Source organism: Vicugna pacos, chromosome 30 (assembly GCF_048564905.1).
Source record: "Vicugna pacos chromosome 30, VicPac4, whole genome shotgun sequence".
Classification (NCBI taxonomy): Eukaryota; Metazoa; Chordata; class Mammalia; order Artiodactyla; family Camelidae; genus Vicugna; species Vicugna pacos.
In genome coordinates, this window is record NC_133016.1 from 21,958,600 (window position 1) to 21,973,086 (window position 14,487).

At 53.5% G+C, this 14,487-nt stretch overlaps 1 protein-coding gene across 3 annotated transcripts in view; it reads right to left on the reverse strand.

Moving 5' to 3' along the window:
- Positions 1–6,488: 6,488 nt before the first annotated feature.
- Positions 6,489–14,487, reverse strand: part of ST8SIA5 (ST8 alpha-N-acetyl-neuraminide alpha-2,8-sialyltransferase 5) — a 50,525-nt gene continuing 42,526 nt past the window's right edge. For 2 of the 3 annotated variants that reach the window (XM_072952141.1, XM_015249662.3), the window contains 4 exons: positions 14,216–14,360; positions 10,284–10,396; positions 9,445–9,537; positions 6,489–8,348 (listed from right to left, as the gene is read on the reverse strand). In XM_072952141.1, coding sequence (XP_072808242.1) covers positions 7,880–8,348; positions 9,445–9,537; positions 10,284–10,396; positions 14,216–14,360 — 820 coding nt within the window. In that variant the 3' untranslated portion in view covers positions 6,489–7,879. The remainder of the gene's footprint in view (positions 8,349–9,444; positions 9,538–10,283; positions 10,397–14,215; positions 14,361–14,487) is intronic. The other variant, XM_072952140.1, reaches the window with a different exon arrangement.

The window sequence follows — 14,487 nt, forward strand, 5'->3', positions numbered from 1 at the left end:
CTGCCTCCCCACCACCACAGAGGGCCAGGAACTCCCTATGTTAGAGAACAGCGTGGCGCTCTGATCGCACGCCTGCACCGGTCACAGGGCCACCCTCACCTGGTCACAGGCTGGTCCCGAGCTCCAGAGACTCCCAACCCCTTAGCTCTCATCCCAAAATGCATCCTAATCCCAGGAGCAGGTGAAATCTCAATTTGGGCACACTCTGAACCTCCTAACCCTGGGAGAAGAAACCTATGTAACTTTGCTTTAAAGATGTCCATAGTGTTTATTTAAACGTTTAAAACGTTCAGGAAAAGAGCTGCTGGGTCCCTTTAAAGAAGTCTCAATCCTGAACCAGATGCTCTCAACCCCTAACCCAGAAACAAATGCAGCAGAGCAGGGCTGAGCTAGTTGCAAGATCACGGAGAGCAGCGGGAGGGTCATCCTGGGTCCAGCATCAGCGTGACCTGGGAGCTGGAAAGGAGGCTCCACGCCAGGGTCACCAACTCAGACTCCGGGGAGGGGCCCAGGGACCAATGAGCTCCCCAAGTGACTTCTGACGCAGGTTCAAGTTTGAGGGTTGCTGACCTAGAGGAGCGGTTCTCAACCTCAGCCTCGTGGCGGAACCATCTGAAAGGTGTGAAAAGCCCTCATACGCAGGTCGCACCTCAGACTAACTGGGTCATAACATCCAGGGATGGAGTCCAGGCACGAACAGTTCTTAAAAGTTCCTCACATGACGCCACTGTACAGGTAAGGCAGACGCTCCACCTCAGGGCGATCAGCCTCCAGCACTGTGCAACAGTCACTTGAGATTTTTTTAAAAAATACGGGGTCCCATTCCCAGGCCAAGTGAATCAGATTCTCTGGGACCTTTATAAAGATCCCCAGGTGAAGCTAATGCGCGTACAAAGTTGAGAACCACGGTTCTACTGGAAATAAAACTTTTTACCCCAAAGCTGAGCAAGTCTTTTAGTTGAAGGAAATGAGTTACTTGGTTGCCAAGGGAACCATCCCCCTACTGGAAAGAGAGACAGTCACTGATTTCTGGCTTTTGTGCCAAGATCTAAGTCACTGTAATGGGTCCTCATTCTTTCTCAAAAAAGAAGGTTCACAGAAGAGATTATGCAGGGGAAATAACTGAAGACTTATTGAAGATGAGCAGGGCTGTTGCCTCTCAGGACCCTGGCTGGCCAGGACAGCTGAGTCAAACTGAGCAAAGCAAGACCAGGTCTGCTCTGACCCTCAGCAAAGGTGCTGACGCCACCAGAAGCCAGGGACCAACCAAGGGCCCGGGACAACGGCTCCGGGCAAAAATTAAAATCAGAGTCCTAGTATAGGGACCCTGAAAACAGTTAACGTCATTTAAGAACAGCTTATACCTAAGTGATTCTATAGGAAATAAGCCAGTCCACAAAAAGACAGAAGCTATGATTCCACTCATATGAGGCATGTAGAGGGGCCAAATCCACAGAGACAGAATGCCAGGAGCTGGGGGAGGGGGAATGGGGACTTGTCCTTTAATGGGTAAAGAGTTATAGTTTTGCAACTAAAAAAGCCGTTCTGGAGATGGACTGCACAGCAATGTGAATGTACCTAACACTACTAAACTGTACACTTAAAAATGGTTAAGATGGTACATTTTACATAAATTTTTTGCCACAATTTAAAAAATAGAGGGAAAAAAAAAGAAATCTCTGATCGTGTCAAGGCCAAAACAGATTTCCTAAAGGTTACAGATTCTTGCGCAGTTAATTTTTGTTGCTAATTTAACAGCAGATTGTATTTTATATTCATATTTCTTGAAAATGCAGAAATTGGGTTGCGTGCCAGGTTCTTGTTTTTTACTCTTTCATCACTGAAGACTCCAGGCTGATTTTCCAGCCGGACATCATCACTCACCTGGTGGTGCCGCTGACCCACAGGCAGTGCAGAGCCCGGGTATCCAGCAGATGTGGGCTCCGAGACCACCTGGAGATGTCACAATGCTGACTGCCCGGCATCGCCACTCCTCCCCCAGGTTCCTAGGCCAGAGGCCGAGTTTTAACAAGCACTCAGGAATTCTGGTATAGGTGACCTACAGCCCTCTGGAGAACACACTGCTTTATCCGGGTGCCTTATAGGATCTAATCTACCTCCATAGACTGGCCTGGCTTTATCAGCCCCCCAAAGAGCAGGAGAGGGCACACCGTGGGCATCGGCACACCTGGGGCCTGGCCTCTCCTGGCCATAACCCACACAAGCCTCTTCCTGGAGGGGTGCCCTGGCTGCAGGCAGAGAGGCCAGGGGATGCACTGAACTCAGAGCAGCACCATTCCTTCCCCCCAGGGAGACCCCCAAGCGCCTGGACTTCCTTCCAGTGGGCATCAGAAGACATTTTGCAAAGCTCAGCGCATCTGTTTCCAAGCCAATAAATAAAGCACTTTCTACTCCTTCTTGACACATTATTGGCCAATCCCTCCAACGCTGCTACCCAGCCTGCACCTCAGCACAGCGACCTATGATCCTGACAAACCTCCATGGTTTTGAGGGAGGGAAGGGAAAAAAAGACCGTATCTTTCTCTTTTGTTTAAACTAGAGAGAAAGGGTTGGTTAGCAGGCAAGAAGCAGATGAGCAAGAAGATTACAAACGGAGGGAACAAAAAAAAGGTAGCAGAGACTGGGGGATGGGGCCGGCAACCATCGCAACAGGGACATTTCATGCTCCTGCGGCCCAAGCTCCCCAAGGCAGGCGGGGGCAACTTTGTGAAGCTCAGTGCTTCCCACACATAAGGTACCAGGCAAAAACACCATCAAAGGAGGATGTTCTTAAACTGACAACTACCCCAGGGTGTTAGTTTCTTACTGGGGTCTCCCAAACCACTGGAACCCACCAGCTAACCAGAGACCCCACTGCTATGGTTAACATGTGGCTCTGTGCTGATGCTGGGGACGCCAGCATGAGCCAGAGGCAGTGCCTTCCCTTGGGGAAAGGACAGACTCGGCCAAGGTCACAGGGGCAGCCATGCAGTGTGCTGTGAGGATGTCCTAACGGAGGTCAGTGACGGCTGCTGCAGAGGCACAATGGAGGGAGTACCCAGCCCACAGAGGGGAAGAGGCGGGGACCATTAGCTGACACCTGCAAAAGCAGTGGGGCAAAGGCGAGGGAGGAGGTGGGCACGTGGGCCCATTCCAGGCATTTCCAACAGCTTGTGCAAAGGCACAGTGCCTGGAGGGGTACTAGGGGACAGTGGTGGCAGGAGGGTCTCTGGGAGGGTGAATGAGCCAGCCTGGGACATGCCCTGCACAACTGGGCATGGAATCTGGACTATATGGTATAAAAAGGCAGCGGGCTCCACCAAAGGCATTTCCAGAAGGTAATTATCTGGAACAGAATGATCAGTCCGAAGGGCCCGAGTTTGGGCAGTGGCAGAGGGAATACAGGTAGGGAATGAACTCAAGGGATATTTATGAGTTGAGCTTGAAGATTTGGTGAGCAAATAATCACAGAAGGTGAAGAAGGAAGAGCCAAGGGTGACCCAGGTTTGGGGCTGAGAGGTCAGTGATGCAGCAGAGCCGTTCCCAGAGTTGACCAGGGAGGAAAGGAGGTGTCTAGTTTGTGCCGGCACCGTGCTAGGCATCGTGCAGCCCTGTTCCACAGCTGGTGAGGCTGGTGACCAGGCTTCGACCTCAGATGATGAGTCAGATCCTCCAGGGGCTTTGGCAGCTCCCCCTGAGGTCACTAGGAAGGGGGGGGGTGACTTTGAGCCCAGACTGTCCTTTTCACTGTACCAGTTGAGGGCATGTCAAGGTTTGAGATGCTGAGCAGGTATGGATGTTGATGTGGCCATGGTGAGCGTATTTCTGATGCTTCAAGGGAGACTGGCCTCCAGGTAAGGGGTGTAAGATGCAAGAACGGGAGAGACTTGAGGCTACGGACAGATGCAATTTCTGCAGGAACGCTCCTAGTGAGAGAAGAGAACCCTGAGGAAGCGTCACAGATGAATCAACAGAGGAGCCTGAGCAGAAGCATTCAGAGAGAGGGGAGGAAAGTTGGGGGGGAAGTGGTCTGTTACCAAAAAAAAAAAAAAATTGGAAAGGAGGACTCAAAAGATCAGTGAGGCCACTCCTGTCACTCCTGTCCTGACACGTGACAGTCACATGGATGTTAAGGATGAAGCCTGAGATAGAATCACTGCTTTGGCAATTACAATCCTTCTGCCAACCTTCTGAATTCAGGGCTGAACTTGCTCCTCTCGTGGTAACTATCCCTGAGCCCAGACTTGCCAGCATTCAGCTCAGCTCAGCTCCTACCTGTGCCTGGGGGACTCAGTTCAGCACCTGGACATGCCCACCAGACCGGAAGCTCCAGGAGGGCCAGGGCTACATCCTGCAGATCACTAGTTCAAAGGCAGCTAGCAAAAAAACAAGTGCTCAGTAACGATTTACTGAATGCCTGGCTGAAGCCAGCTCCGTGCTCCCTCTCAGTTGTCGGCAAGCCCTGCCCCTGCCTCCTCCCCACACTCACAGAGTCACGGGCGATGGACGGGCTCTCTGCTCTCCGCAGTGGGCAGAGCTGCCGCAGCAGCACTGCTGAAACAGTCTCAGAGGCCACATCTGACCTTGAGCCACCCTCCTTTCTGCTTGGCTAAGCATCGAATGGCTTCCTCGTTTTGCTGCCTTTCAAGCCTAGAGCAGTGGGTTTAGTACAAAGGAAGACACAATGGTTGTTTTGTGTTTTGGGGAATCAATTTCCCTTATGTAAGAGTTTAACTGGTCGACTGCACTGCATGGTGGGATGCGGACGGGGCTGTGAGAAACATGGTGTGGCTTCCGGAGTCAATGCCCAGGTCTCTCTGAGCCTCAGAAAATCTGCTTTTCCCACAAACACTGGCTGCAGGAGAAAGAGTGTGGCCTGGAAGACAGGAGACCGAGTACCTTTGAGCCCCTGGGTGGCCACGTGGCCTTGGGCAAGCCCCTCAATGCGCCATCATGTAACATGTACCCTTTCTGTGAAATGGGTAGGTGGTCTCAGCTCCCCTCTATACGCTGCACTCGGAGTGGGTTAGTGCTGCTGCCGGGGGGGGGCTGGGTGGATGGGGGAACACCTACAAGCAGAGACTCCCCCCGGGACCCCTGACAGCCTCCCAGAGCACTGTCCCTAGAGCAGGACCCGGCACCACCCTGAAGCGGCTTCTCAGTCACTGGCCTAGCCCTGGTGACACTGGCTGGAAGCGGCTAAGAGAGAAATTTGGAGCACAGGCTTTGTGGGTCTGGTTTCCCTCGCTGGGTGCCTGATTGTGGGCAAGTCACTGAAACGCTCTGAGCCTCAGTCTCCCCGCATGCCCAATGGAGCCTTCTTACCCAAGGGGTTTTGTGATGATCACAGGAGACAGTGCCACAAAAGTCCCCAGTGGAGGGCCTGACACAGAATGAGCGCGTGGTAAATCTTAGCTATTATAGCAATAGACATTATTTATGGCTTAATTCCATACAAAATGAATAGTTCCAAAAATACTAAGATTAGAGATTGCCGAGATCCTAGGGATCTTTTCTAAGCCTCTAGTTGTAGCGACGAGGAAACTGAGACCCTAAAGGAGAGGGAGGGACTTGCCCTAAGACCCACAGGCTGAAACAGGACTGTCAACCAGAATTCCAGCGCTTACATAGGGTGGATGGTTAAGCGTCACTCCCAGCCCCCACGAGGGCCCTGGCTGGGGCAGACACAGCCCACCACACCCTCGGCTACAGGTGTCTGGTGTCTGGCTCACCGAGGCGCTTGCCCCCAAACACAGCCCCATCTGGAACATCAACTTTACCCAGAGGGCTGCCGGTACAGGGTTCTGTCCACAGCAGGCACTCAGTAGAGCCCCTGGCACGACTTGATCCAGGTCATTCCCCTGTTCTCGGCCTGTTTTCTTAAGGAAGACGAAATGGTGTTTAAGAACCTTCCAGCTCTGAAAATCTGTAGTTTCAAGAACCAGGCTCAATTAACCACAAACAAGTGGTGGGAAACCTCAGTTAACTGGAATCCTTCCCAGACGTTCCTTCCTTGGGAGAAACAGGCAGCGCCCAAGAAAGCATAACCATGCCCCGTCCTTGGTAGTGTCTCCCGGTTCGCCGAGCCCTTGGGCCCACTTTGTCTCATTGGCTACTTTCTTGTTTTGCAGACAAACAGACAGGCTCAGAGCAGCCCAAGGTTTCCCTGGTCGGGACCAGAGCTCAGAACCAAGGTCAGCACCTAGAACAGTGCTGTGCATGGAGCTCTCGCTCCATAATGGCCCGCCAACAGGACACACAAGCAAGACGAAGGCGCTCTGCCCTGGATGGGGAGTTGGGAGGCCTGAGACAGGCTTGGATGGGGAGTCAGGAGGCCCAAGACAGGGCTTGCGCCCTCCTGTCTCTCGCTGGCTGGGCCTGTTGCTCTGCCTGTAAAATGAGGTGATCAGACGAAAGGTCCCACTCCCTGCTGGGCTGTCTCAGCTCCTCCTCCTCCTTCTCAGAGAACCCAGCACACGGGGCCAGAATTTGTCTACAGCCTGCCCTCCACTCTCAGAAGACAGAGGTACTGCCTTTATCTGTCATCAGATCTTCCCAAGCCCAGCCCCAAACCAGAGCAGAAATGGTTCCTGGAAATGTTTATGGGAGGGAAGGGAGAAAGGAGGAAGGGAGGGAGAGGGAAGGGGAGGGAGAAGAGAGGCTGAGATCATCGCCAGCAATGATCTACGACTCCACAAAGCTAAGTTCTAAGGCAGTTCACCAACAGTGTGTATGAAGCACAGCCACATTCCTGGTGGATATTCCACAGGGGAAGCAAAGGGACATGAAATGACACGTGAACCCCTTTCAGCCCAGGCACAGTTAACTTCCCAAAGCTCAGGCCCCGTGGGTCCATGCGTGTGAAGGCCACCAGGCTGGGAAGTCCCTCCTTTCCAGCAGAACCTCAGTGATGCTGGTGTCGGAGGCCAGGGCTCACCTTCATTTGCCAAGCTCGCCAGTCACACATCAGCGCTTTCCAATCCAGAGCCTTAAGGTTCCAGTTCAGGAACACGATACAGCAGGATTCTGCGGTATTCAGGAACACACAGAGGGATGGCTCTTATAAATAACTCCTGGTTAGAACAGAGCTGAAAATAAGGAGACAGAAGAGGAAGCAAGTCGCTAAGCACTTATTGAGTTGGTAACACTGGCTCGAAAATCTTAGTGCAAATGGCTGGTCTGGTTTATTTCCTTCTCATCAAAAGCTCAAACATAGGGCTGAACCTGGAGGCACCAAGACGTGTGTGTGCGCATGTGTGTGTGAGGATGTGTTTGAAAGGGCGGGGCTCTCCTCGGCTGATGGGGTCTCAGCGAAGGTCCTAACACGCAGGCCTTATATCAAATCTCACAGCATCACTTAATGGACTCAGTGGGTTGATGGAGCCTTGGTCGAAAGTTCCCGGACTTCTCTGAGCCACTGTCTTCAGGGGAAGGTCTGACTGCTGGGCTGGCTCTGAGGTTCTAGACAGCAATTCATGGCAGAAGACTCAGGAACCCCAAAGTCTGGATTAAATCTTAACCGTGCTCACACGTCTGTTCTCTTTTCCGTTCTGCGTAGCGCCTTCCTTTAACTGCAAAGAGGCCACTACAGTTTGTGTTCACTCAGATGCCAAAACTGAGCGTCAATGTGCTTGATTCACTTGCAATCCCCAGGGCCCGATCTCGAGGTGCGACCCAGGAACATGCTACCCACCGGCAGGGCGGCCTCTCAGCAAGAAGCTGACTCCGCTCCGCCCCCATCCCTGCCTCCCCGCCCGAAGCTGAGTGTCCGGGGAAGCGCCAGCCTTAGCGCCAGGCCCAGGCCCTGGCCCTGCCCTGCGGGCAGGTGGGCGAGGAGCGAGGTTCCGTTCGCCGGGCGGGCGGGCAGCCTGCGGCGCCCTCAGCAGCAGCTGCAGGTGCCCGTGTGCACACGCAGGATGCCGCGGCTGTGCAGGTGCAGGAAGTTGAAGATCTCGGAGGGCATGGCGTGGAAGCCCGGGCGGGGCTTCACGTTGTCGTAGTAGTGGTGGGTGATGTAGAGGCCCGAGGGGTTCATGGGGAAGGCCCAGAAGCCGAACAGGTGCACCTCCTCGCAGAGCTCGAGCGCCGCGGTGGCCAGGATGAGGCCGGTGCTGATGCGCTTGGCGCGCACCCCCAGGCTGAGCCAGTAGCGCGACACGTTGACCAGGTACTGCGGGTGGAAGTAGTAGACGGCCTGCGGCGACTCGAAGTCGTCCAGCACGTACTTGACGCGGATGGACACGTCGGTGTTGCGCGTGTTGTAGAAGGCGGGCAGCAGCACCGACGCGTTCTCGTACACCTGCAGCACGCGGTAGAAGGGCCGCCGCCACTTCTCCAGCTTGTGGAACCTGGCGGGGGGCGCAGGGTGAGAGGGCGCCCCGGGGCCCTGGCTTCCCCACCCCTGACCCTGAGGTCTTTTCAAAGGACGTAGGGGACCTTCAAGGCCACCCCCCGCCTTTCATCTCAGTCACTCAGCCCCTGGAATGTCCGCCTTCCCCAGGCCAGTTATATTTCTTTAAGGGGGTGCAGGAGAGGGCGATCTAGACCCAAAGGAACAAAGAGCTAGTGTGTGGCTGCAGCGGGAGCGTGATACCTAACCCAGATGGATGAGAGAGTCCCCGCGGGCCCAGAGGGGAAGCGATGAGGGAGTGGAAGCTTTTCCTAGAGCCCCCAGGACACTCACCTGCACTGCCGTCCCCAAGATCCCCAACGAAGGACACCAACTAACTTCCCGCAGCCCCTCACTCACCTTTCTCTTTACATTAACCAGACCTCCGGGTTGGCTCATCTCACACCTCTCTGAATGCCCCTCATTCTGCCTACTCTGTAAATGTTCCTGGGCTCTGACTCCATCTACCAGCTCCCTCTCCTCTTACCCAGCATCTGACCTGGAGGTGAGACCATGCCCAGGATGTGGTTTTAACACATTAACCCCCTTCCCCGAGGCCTCCTAGATAGACCCCAGGGAAGAGGGGAGCTGGGAGTGGGGCTGAGATCTTTGCATGAGGCTTCTCCCCAGTGCCGACGGGACATGCTGTGTAGGGGGCTGCCTGACCCCATCACGCACTGGAAAGCTCTCTGGTCCATCTCTAGGTGAAGATAGTCTAGACCAGTATTGTCTAAAAGAAACACAACGCAGGCCACAAGTATAATTTTAAATGTTCTGGCAAGCACCCTTAAATTAATAGAAAAGAAGTGGGTGAAATTAATTTTGACAATCTATTTTATTTAACCTGACATACCCCAAACACTATCATTTCAACATGTAATCAATATAAAAACTTAATGAGGTATGGCCCATCCTCTTTTCCATATTGTCTTTTAAATCGAATGTGTGTTTTGCATTTGCAGATGGCGCATCTCAATCTGGATAGCTACCTTTCAATGCCCCGGGGCCACTGGCTACCATACTGGACACACAAGTCTAGAAAGAGGGCCACTGACCTCTCTGTGATGATGCTGGGGTTCACGGTGACCACGTCCGTCTTCACCCCTACATCCATGGTGTACTTCTCAGAGATGGGGGGTAGGTTGCACCTGCAGAAGAAACAAGGCAGCCTGACTATGTGTGATCAGTCATTCTAGATGGAGATGGGGAGCTGGGGTGTGGGGACGAAAGGGATGGTGATCATATGGGCAGAGGGACACAGAGGAAGCCAGCTGGGTGGAATCTTTGTGGCCTGGACATGGAGGGCCCTTCCCTCACCAGCCCTGGGTGGCTCAGTGGTTGTTGTGAGATCCCACTGCAGCCTCAACCCAAGTCTCTTTGCCTTATGCTCTTATTTTCAACCCACCGTCTTTACCCAGGCTAAGGAGGAAAGTGAGGATCCCCAAAGAGAAAGGGGGTTCTACATAAGGAGGAAGAAATACAAGGACCAGCGCCTAGCTTAGATAAGGCCAGGGGGAAGCTCAAACTGGTGTCAGCCACAAGGCTACCCTGCTTCCCAGCAGTGCTTTCAGAAGAGTAGAACCCAACCAGAGAGGTGGCCGCCCAGACGACCTCACCAACAGATCTGCACAACCCCTGTGAGTCCTCAGTGTCTGCACATCTGTTACGCCATTTGCGCCCTTCCTGTAGATGTGGAGACTGAGGACCTGAGAGCTTCAACCACTTGCGAGGGACAGAGCTGGAGGGGGAAGGGACAACCCAGAGGAAGAGGGTCTGCAGAGGTGGAGGACGGGGAGTAATCACACAAACGGGTGGGGCACCAACAAGGGGGCGGGCACGGAGGGGGAGGGCGGCGGTGTAGAGGCAGCAGGTGCAGACGCAGGGCGATTCTTACCGAAAGACGAAGTCGGCGCTGTTGATCTCCCTCCCGCAGCGGCTGTTCTTAAGGATGCCGCCGTTGCCCACCACCGCACACTTCTTAAACTGGGACCGGTAGTAGGGCATGTCCTGGGGAGACAGGGACACAGCTGTCAGAGGCAACACTACCCCTGCCCTCCACAGGCACTCTCACCTCTTTGTCCCCGTCCATCTCCACTCCTCGTGGCTCCACAAGACAACCTCGTAGGAGAGAAAAGTGTTTAGTCCACTTTGCAGATGACAAGAGAGGTCAGAAGACTCATTTTTAGTTCCACGGGCAATTAAGAATAAGGTGGAACCAGAGCCGGGCCCCACAGCCTTTTCCTGGGGTTTCCAGAAAGCAGAGAGCACAGGTTATGGCTAGCCCTGCTTGCCTTTGGTTTTCCCAATGTCTGGAAGCTTGGCGTCTTTGTGACTTCTCATATACCTGTTTTAATGACTAACGCAAACCTTCTGGGGACGATGACAACAGAGACGGGGGCAGGGCCAGCCGGGACCTGGTTCTTACCCCTTTCAGCTCAGGGGGAGGTACAGACCCTCCCTCTGCTCCATAGGAAGGGCAGAGGCCTGGGACAGCAAGGTCATATAGGCTGGGACAGATGCCAGGACTTGGCAGCAGCAGGGACAAGGGACCAGGGATGAGCCTGCAAGGCCACAAGGCCACATCAGGAGAGCAGAGAGAGGCTGGGACACCGGGACTCTGCAAAGAAAGAGCCTTGAGTACAGGGGAGCCCAGGACTTACCCTTGTGACGATGGCACCCACAGGGACACTGGGAGTGAGCATCCCACAGCACTCTGACCTGGTCACACCTCGGCTGGCGGGGTTACCTTGGCCTGGGCACTGGCCGCCTACAGAGGCTCCCTGGACATGCTTTCCAGGGGACCATAAGCAAGGAGACAGGAAAAGGCAAATACTGGCCTGATCAGGAGAACTGGTTCTGTCATGTCTGCTGTCTCGGCCTCGTGGGCAACCTGAGGCAGGTGGGACCAGGCAGGCTTAGGGTAGGAGCACAAACCCGGAGCCAAGGGTAGGGTGACCAAGCTTCCCACCTTGCCCAGGACTGGGGCACTTTGCCCTGGGATGCAGGACGTACATCTGGCCAAACCGGGAAAGTCCGTGAGGCAAACCGGGCCCCCAAGTCTAGAGACCCAATTCAGTCCTGGTTTTGCCCCATAATGAGCTGAGGGAACTAGGGACAGGTTTTTTTGAGTTCTTGGTAACTCAGTTTTGTAAATATTGTAAAATTTGTTACAAATAAAAATTTTGTAATTTGTGAAATAACGATAATAATGTGTATTTCCTGCAATTCAATGAGATGATGCAAAGCAGGTTCTCAACTTGGTTCCGTCAGTATTGTGGACCAGATCACTCCTTGCTGTGGGGGCTGACTGTGCACTGTAGGATGTTCACCAGCATCCCTGGCTTCTCCCCACTAGATGCCAAGAGTGCCGCCCTGTCGTGATAACCAAAAGCATCTCCAGACCTTGCCAAATGCCCCCACCCCCAGCCCCATATTGAGGAGCACAGGTGTGGATGGAAAGCCCACACAGTGCAGTGCTTGGCCCAGAGGGATCTCCACGAGGGACCAGGTGGTATCACTGGATGGCCCGGAAGGGCCCCTCCGTCTCTGACACCCGGACGCTGCCGGGCAGCCTTCCTTCTAGCTCACACCAGCTGGCCAGCCCTGCTTGATCGGTGGCCCCAGTCAGCACCTGGGGCTTCCGCTGGGACCATCTGCCAGATGAGCATCATGGAAAACCCCACTACAATGGAGTCATCAGGAATTAGGCTAAATCTAGGGGAGATGCTGCACCCGTCTCTGGGAGACCATCCTCCGTGGCACATTCTCCCTGGACCGGGGACCAGGACAGGGAAAAGACGGGCATCTCATGGCCAGTGGGGTAAACTGTGCTGTTTAACTTTTACCATAGAAAGAGAAAAAACCAAGTCCTCTTCAGAGAGATCATAAAGGGCTTTTGTGTTCGCTGTCAGTGTTTCCCACACTTCTATAAATCAAAAACTACCTGGGTACTTTCTGAAAATATAAATTCTTGGCTCCATACCAGAACCACAGAATCAGAATCTTCAGGGTAGGGGAGGTAGGAGCCAGAGAAGCTCTTTTTTTTTTTTTTTTAACAAAGCCAAAGAACTACCTTAGGAAAGTTCGGGAAACACTTCTGTGTCACATGCTCTAATTCAGGGGGTGGCAAATTGCAGGCCACATCTGACCAATCACCCTATTTCTGTACAGCTGGCAAGTTAAGAACAGGTTTCACATTTTTTTCAGAGTCAGAAAAAATCAAGAGAAGAATATTTTGTGCTGTGTAAAACATATAAAATTCACATTTCAGTGTCTAATAGGAACTAAAGTGTTATGGGGAACCAGCCACACTCATTTGCTCGTTCATGTCTGCGGCCGCTTCACGCTAGAACGATAAAGGTGAGTGGTGGTGACAGAGGCCATATGGTTTGCCTGTTTGCCAACCCCGGCTCTCCCTCCCTGGGCCTCAGCAGTCCATACCCACAGCCCTCCTTGGATCCATAGCTCATAACTGAGCTGTGTGTCACCCACTGGCATGACATGCATGAGATGCAAGTTCACCTGCTGTCACCAGCCTCACATTCCAGGCCTTGCAAGACCCACCTTGTAAAGATGGCTCGGACCCCACTGTACCCCAGCACCGCCGTGGGAGAGTACATTTGACACCTCTCCACCTCCAGCTCTTCCCTGGTGCCCCCCAGGCACAAACACACCAGAGCATCCAGAGCGAGTAACAAGAATATAGCGAAATTCTGGGCTTGGTGTCATTAAACACTCCCCCAAAGCAGGGCGCCCCACGCCCTCATATTTCATCCAGAGAGACCTGGACACGCCCCACCTCAACAGTTCTACAAACTGGACCCACTAAGCTTTGCCCTGGGCCCCACACTTCCCAGGAGGTGTTTATAAACGCCTTGAGTGGGGAGTGTATAGCTCAAGTGGTAGATCGCATGCTTAGCATGCATGAGATCCTGGGTTCAATCCCCAGCTCCTCCTCCAAAAAAATATAAATAAACCTAATTACCTCCCCGCCCCAAAAAATAATTATAAATAAAATAAAATGAAAATAAACACTTTATTGAAACCTTCCTCCTCTTCAGATGGTAACCATCAGAATCAGCTGAAAACGCAGGCTCCAGGATCCTCCTCTGAGCATCCGATGCAGCGATCAGAAGTGAGTGCGGGCGCCTGAGTTACGTGACCTGAACACTTTGCTCATGTGGGTCATTCATCCTGTGGTCCTTCTGACCAGGGAGCCGCCAGGCCGGCCCTGAATGAACAGCCTACCGCTAGACTTCTTATCGGTGAAGGAAAAAACAATATTAAGTGTTATCTTGTCTGCGTCTCTGCTTTTTTAGATTTTCTGTTCTAAGCAGCCAAACCTATTCCTAGTCCAAACCCTAGTGCTCCAGACAAGGAGATGGAGGCCTTAAAACACAAGAGGACTGCCCAAGGTCATCCAACACGAGATCGATCTTTCAGGGCCTTGCTTTGCACAGTTTGCGATTTCTTGTGCACACAACCTTTGCGTGTGTTTTTGCTCTTGTGCCTCCCTTGGGTGGGGGACAAATGATTAATCATCCTCCCAGAGTTTCAGGATGTTCTTTGCAAGCAAGGCAATAAACCAAAACTTTACAACCACTTTCTTGCCAAAAGTTACTCAAATAACAGCCAGCCGGCATTCACTGTGCTCAGATGGAACCCCAGAGGGCGGTCCACCGAGCCTAAGGGAATGGCCAGCCAGGGCCAGGACAGCGGGACGCAGGATCACGGCACAGTGATGCCAAGCTGCACGGACATGGCCCCAGAGGGCGCCACTGGGTCAGCTCCACTGCCCCGCCCAGACCGCCCCGCCCAAAGCAGCACCTTGGGGAACATGCGGAAGATCTCCTGGTTGATGTGGTAGATGCCGCTGGTGTCCACCTCGTACTTGAGCTTCGTCCCCAGGGGAGTGTTCTTCTGGGTGGTGAAGAGGAAGGAGGGGGCATTGCAGCACCTGGACAGAGTGGACCTGCCAGGCAGGAGACAGACAGGGACAGATCAGTGACCCGGGGCAGAGCAGAGCCTCTCAGAGAACAGAGGGGGTCACGGAACTGAGACCCGCCAGGGAGGCCAGGGGGCACCATCCTCTCCCACCC